Raw genomic sequence first — 6,143 nt, 5'->3', positions numbered from 1 at the left:
TAAATGTAGTTTACAGCTTGTTTCAAATTCAATGTCCAACAATATGAAGCTACCTCCACTCTTTACAGTAGGCATCTAACTGTACTACAAATAAAACATACATATCTTACCCTCCCTAAAATTTGAACTTGTGAAACAATATAAATTCTCCATCATTAAACTAACTCGTGCTGTATAGGCCAACTCAGGCTGATTAATCCACGCAGTCTAACTTTCTCTGATTTTTGTGCGAGAAGAAGCAGAAATGTCTGTCCAAGTTAAATTCTTAAATTTGCAAAGGATTTGAAACAGAGAGGTTTAAGCAATGGTTGTATTCATGGACATGAAATTTTCTACAACGTCTGTTATTTTGGTAGGAGCTGCCACTATTTATCTTGTGACAACAATTATGCTAAAACACCTTGGAAATTTTAGACGCCATCTCCCTCCAGGACCCAGAGCTATTCCTGTAATTGGTCACCTTCATTTTCTCATGGATAAAACCAGGCCAATTCACCAGATTCTAAATTCACTCTCCCAGCTTTATGGGCCTATTATGCAACTCAAATTTGGTAGCAGCCCTGTTTTAGTGATAACTTCTTCAGATTTAGCCAAAGAATGTTTTACAGTAAATGATAAGGCTTTTGCTTCTAGACCTCGGCCTGCACATGGCCAGCATTTGGGCTACAATTATTACAATCTGGGCTGGGCTCCTTATGGCCCCTACTGGAGAAATGCTAGAAAAATCTGTGTACTTGAGCTTCTGTCCTCCAAAATAATTCAATCATTTAGACACAAGAGAATGAAAGAGATTTGTAAGGCAGTATATTCTATGTTTCAACAGTCACAACTGCAGAGTATTGTGAACATGAGAAATGTTTTGTCCCAATTGACTTTTAAAACCCTGATGGCTATGATCATAGATGACAGGTATTTTGGAGAGGAATTGGGGATTCCAGCAGATTTGTTTACCCATCTCATTGAAGAGACTCTTATTCTTAAAGGAGTAATTTGTATTGGGGATTATATACCCTGGTTGAAGTGGTTTGATTTGCAGGGGCACGAGAAGGCTATGAAGGAGGTACAGGGGAAGTTAGACTTGTATTTGCAGAGAATCCTGGACAAGCACAGGGAGAAAGGATTACAAGAGGAGAGAGTGATGGAAGACTTTATTGATGTGCTGATCTCACAGGCAAAGGAGAATAGTGAAGCAATTCCTGATAAAGATGCATTTATTAAGGCAACTGCTCTGGTAAGTTGTTTTGACTTTGGTTTTGGTATTTTTGGTTTATAAATTCTTGTTTAAATAGTGGAGAATCAGAAACTATACAACTAGGATAGAGTAAGATTCTAAGAATTAGATTATGTCTATAGTTTCTAGGAGCAGCAAGGATATGGTCTCTTTTCATAGTGTGTTGGTTAAGTGGTAGAGTTGTTGTTGTGATCACCAAGGTTCAAATTGCTAATCATAGGCTTGTGTCTTTGCTGATCTAATGTGCTAGTGTGTTTTAGCCTCACTGGAAATAGACATTTAGAAAGAGAGAAGGAAACCCTCCAAACTTCATAGACATATCCTTCAAAGATGACATATACTTTTGAGTATCAGAAATGATCTTTGTCTTTATGTTAAAAATAGATCAACAAGAAAACCATTTAGAAATAGTAATACTAAAGTTAACTATGATAGAATAAACAAAAAAAATACTAGAAGAATTAACACACAAACAAGAAACACAGTAATACGAATCACAAACCTTTAAAGACATTGTAATCAACATTCACAAAATCATTAAAATGCATGCTCATAATTCAGATAGGACAACTGCAGGATTGAAGGGGGATGAGAAATAACAGAAAACAGACATAAGATTTATGTTCATTCAAAATAAAACATTACGTCGATTTGACTGGGCTGCTGCTCTAATAACTTTCAGATTTGTTTACATTCTTCAGATTTTAAAACTTCAAACAAACTCAGACTCATAGCTTCATACACAACTCGTTACTACTAACAGCTCTACAGAGTTGGACTCTAAAAAGACTGGGTACAACACAAAGATTTGTTTACATTCTTCAGACTTTAAAACTTCATACAAACTCAGACTCATAGCTTCATACACAACTCGTTACTACTAACAGCTCTGCGGAGTTGGACTCTAAAAAATCTGGATACAACACAAAGATATATATATATATATATATACACGAACATACAATAGACATAAGACAACACAAAATAATATATTTCTTAACAGGTTGGAGGAGTCACTGAAAGATCTACTTTTAATGTTAGTCTTTAATGCTGCAGATTGCTAGCAGATATAAAGGCTACTGGAAATAACAGAAATAGCTGGGTTTAAATTTCCCAAAACAATTCTAATCGTATCAACTTAAATTTCATTCCAATTAAAAGCTGATTTAACCAAGATAAAAAATCCTATGGCTCAGAATAACCCTGTTATAGGAGAAAAGAGTCTAAACTTGGATTTTAGTGTGGATCCCTGGAATGACTGAGAATGCTCCAAGGGAAACAAATGAAATATGTTTTTGTATTAAGTATCATAGAATCACAAAGCTCTTTTTTTGTTCATTCGAGCATCCGCGTTACAAGTTTATTACAAAAACTAGAAACAACAATTGGAAGACCAAGGGTCACAACTTAGAAATCCACTTTAAACAATGTGACAAATACAACTAATGGAAGACCAAGAGTCACAACTTGGAATTCTACACAAAGGTGTCCCTCATGAGAGTTGAACTTGGGTCTCCACATTGAGAACTCAATACTTTAACCAACTAAGCTCAACCCCTTGAACAAATATGTTAAGGATGTGCATGAGAAAATAAGAAGCTAGCTAAACATGATTAGAATTTTCAAAAAATAATATAAATCCATAATTACGATGTATCAATGAAGGTGATGAGAAAGAGGAAGGCAGCTTAATACACCCAAGAAATGAGAGCAATGAAGAGGTGGGTATTGGTAATCGTGTGATACAAAAGAGCTAAGGGAAGGGCCCAGAAGTAATTCCCGTATTAAGGACAGGTCCCTGTCTTATTTGGATTCTTTCCTGCACATTAACTTCTCACAATAAATAGACTTGCTAAATTGGAGAAGGCATCAAAGTATAACTTGGCTCTAGCTTTGCACAAGGCCATCCCTTAGATCAAGGTATAAATGTCCTCACCTACATCAATCCCTTGGATCAATACATAAATGTCCTAAAGGGCCTTGAGTTCCTCCATCTATCAGTCAAGTACTTAGAAGTGAAGGATGTGAGAATGATAGCATCTATAAAAACACATGATATATTATGACATCTTTGCCAATAAAAATATTTGAATTTTTCAAATATTATAAGTGATTAAATTTCTGCACTTTTGCTTTTTAATCTCTTCTTCTTGTTGCCTTGTAGGTTATGTTAAGTGCAGGAACTGATACATCTTCAGTTGCACTAGAGTGGGCACTGTCAATGTTATTGCAACATCCCAAAGTAATGAATAAGGCGCAAGAGGAACTTGATTCTAAAGTTGAACGAAACAGATTGGTGATGGAATCAGATATACACCAGTTATTAAAATACTTGCAAGCAATAGTTAAAGAAACTTTACGTCTTCATCCATTGGCACCTTTGCCTGTGCCACACAAATCTATTGAGGACTGTAGAGTGGGAGGCTATCATTTTCCTGCAGGAACAATGCTGATGGTAAATGCATGGGCAATTCATAGGGACTCAAAAGCATGGAATAAGCCACTAGAATTTATGCCAGAGCGTTTTATGGAGAAGGAAATAGAGATAGACAACATAATGAGCGGGAATGATTTTGAGATGATTCCTTTTGGGGCAGGGAGAAGAGGGTGTCCAGGTGCTTCTTTGGCGAATGTGTATGGTACAAACAATTCTTGCAAGGTTGTTACAGAGCTTTGATTGGTTTGTTCCAGATGGAAGAGTGATTGACATGAATGAAGGGATTGGTTTGACAATGCTAAGGGCAATGCCTTTGGAGGTTACCATCAAGCCTCGTCTTTCCCATCATCTATACCAGCAAGAAGTCTAGTTATAGACCATTGAACTCCTCTGTTTTTTGGTTTATGGTTTGAATACAGAATAAATATCATGTTCATATGATTGGGAGCACAAATAATCGATCAGCTTCAGCTTAATGCCAAGAATAAATGAAACCCTTCCAAGTTTTAGATCAAAAATATTTTGAAAGAACATATTGTAAGTCTTTTCTGAAGGAGCTTTGTAGAGGCTAACGATGTTTGTCATGTTATTGCTTCCAGAAATTATTACATGTACTAATTCAATATACATATTTTTGGGATAGTTCTTTATCTTTTCTATTTATAAGGGTCTTCATACTAATAATTTGATGGAGGCTCTCGTCATTTTATATGTTATGGACTGAGGTTGTCAGTTTGGGTGGAGAAGGATAATTTGTGAGTCTGATTTCAGGTGGTGGTAAATTTGTTGAATAGACGGATTTTCATATATGTTAGTTGGCATTTAACTTTGATTGTTAAACAGATTCTTAATTTGTGTGCTTCTTTGGATTCTATTTCTTTCACTCATATTTCTAGAGAATGGAGCCGAGTTTTGTCTCAAAAGTTGAACCACTTAGTGGAGCAGCTGTGTAAAGTCCTTTCTTTGTATTTTTTCTGCTTTGAATAAATTTTTACTCCCTTTTAGTTTAAAAAAAACAAAAAAAACACATCTCTAAATGTTAGCCTTTTGGGGATTTGAGACTCGAAATCTTCCATGTACTTACCTTGGGATTCCTTTCTTTGTTAAACAGGATAAGATTGGTTTTTGGGATAAGATTATTTCGGTCATTTCTAAAAGAATTCTCTCATAGAATCATAGATGGTTAACTTTGGCAGGTAAAATTGTTCTCATCAAGTCTATTTTGAATGTTGTTCCCATATATCTCATGTCTGTTTTGAAGTCTCCAAAAGCAGCTATTGTTAGTTTATAGGATACTCTCAAAGATTTTCTTTGGAACAATAATAAAGATGGCAAGAAGAAACTCCCTTTAGTTGCATGGGATAAGGTATGTTTGCCTAAGGAACTTGGGGAACAGGAATTCGGAGTCTGGAAAATTAGAATTTAGCCTTAGGTGCTAAGTTGGTTTGGAAATTATATGACAAGCCTAGCTCCTTATGGGCACAGATTATGTTTGCCAAATATTTAAATAATGGATCGAGAGAGTACATTTTTAAAGTCTCAAATTTGCCTTTGGGTTCTGCTATTTGGAATTTCCTTTGTAAATGTAGATCAGTTATTTTGCCTCATCTCTCATGGATTATTCATAATGGTAGAAAGGTTAGATTCTGGGATGAAGTATGGAATGGACACACACCTTTGGTGAATATTAGGGATTGGTCTCCTCTAATCATTGTTCTTTCCTCCCTTTGGGGTGTTTTTGTAGTAGATAATTTTTTAATTGTGACTGGTGGACCCCTTAAGATAGCTAGATGGAAATCGATTGATTTCTTAGATGTTGATCAAAGCATGAAATTAGATTTTGAGAAGATTTTGGGGGATAGAATTGTATTTCTTTCTGATTCTGAGGATGAACTTATTTGGACAGAATATTTCTGGTAAGTACACTATTAAAGATGGTTACAACTCTCTTATGGTTGCTAAAGATTTATCATCTTGGCCTTATAAGTTGTTTTGACATTCGGCTTGTCTTCCTAAAGCTGGAGCCTTTGCTTGGTTGGCAGTTCATGACAGAGTCATTACAGGTATGAGACTAGACAGGCTTGGTATTACTGTTGTTTTCCCTTGTGTCCTTTGTAACAAAAATTTGGAATCTTCTTCACACCTGTTCCTACATTGTGATTATGCTTATGAATGTTGGCAGTGGTTGTTTGAGAAGTTAAATATATCCTTTGTTATTGGTAAGGATCTCATTTCCCATTTTAGATCTTGGCCCTTTATGTTTGCATCATCTTTTTATCCATGCCTTTGGACCATATCTCCATCTATTGTGATTTGGAATGTTTGGCTAGAGAGAAACAACAAGATATTTAAAAAAACAAGGTCTCCTGTGTTTGAGGTTCTATTAAAAATTGAGTCTTCAATCTCTGAGGTTGCTTTGTAGTTTATTTATAAGAATTTGGAAAATCTTACTTCTTTTTCGCACTGGGATAGAAG

At 35.5% G+C, this 6,143-nt stretch overlaps 1 protein-coding gene across 1 annotated transcript; it reads left to right on the top strand.

Moving 5' to 3' along the window:
- Positions 1 to 298: 298 nt before the first annotated feature.
- Positions 299 to 4,163, top strand: LOC131051401 (cytochrome P450 81E8-like). Its single transcript, XM_057985918.2, has 2 exons — positions 299 to 1,231; positions 3,396 to 4,163. Exons 1-2 carry the CDS (start codon positions 305 to 307, stop codon positions 3,906 to 3,908), a joined length of 1,440 nt encoding a protein of 479 aa, XP_057841901.2. The 5' UTR covers positions 299 to 304; the 3' UTR covers positions 3,909 to 4,163.
- Positions 4,164 to 6,143: the final 1,980 nt, after the last annotated feature.

This window comes from Cryptomeria japonica, chromosome 11 (genome assembly GCF_030272615.1).
Source record: "Cryptomeria japonica chromosome 11, Sugi_1.0, whole genome shotgun sequence".
NCBI lineage: Eukaryota > Viridiplantae > Streptophyta > Pinopsida > Cupressales > Cupressaceae > Cryptomeria > Cryptomeria japonica.
This window is presented reverse-complemented; position numbering and strand designations above follow the sequence as displayed.

Excerpts from the sequence above, each read along its gene's own strand:
- LOC131051401 (XM_057985918.2), top strand. The coding sequence starts at position 305 with ATGGTTGTATTCATGGACATGAAATTTTCTACAACGTCTGTTATTTTG. Across the intron at positions 1,232-3,395 it reads TTATTAAGGCAACTGCTCTG|GTTATGTTAAGTGCAGGAAC; the intron begins GTAAGTTGTTTT and ends GTTGCCTTGTAG.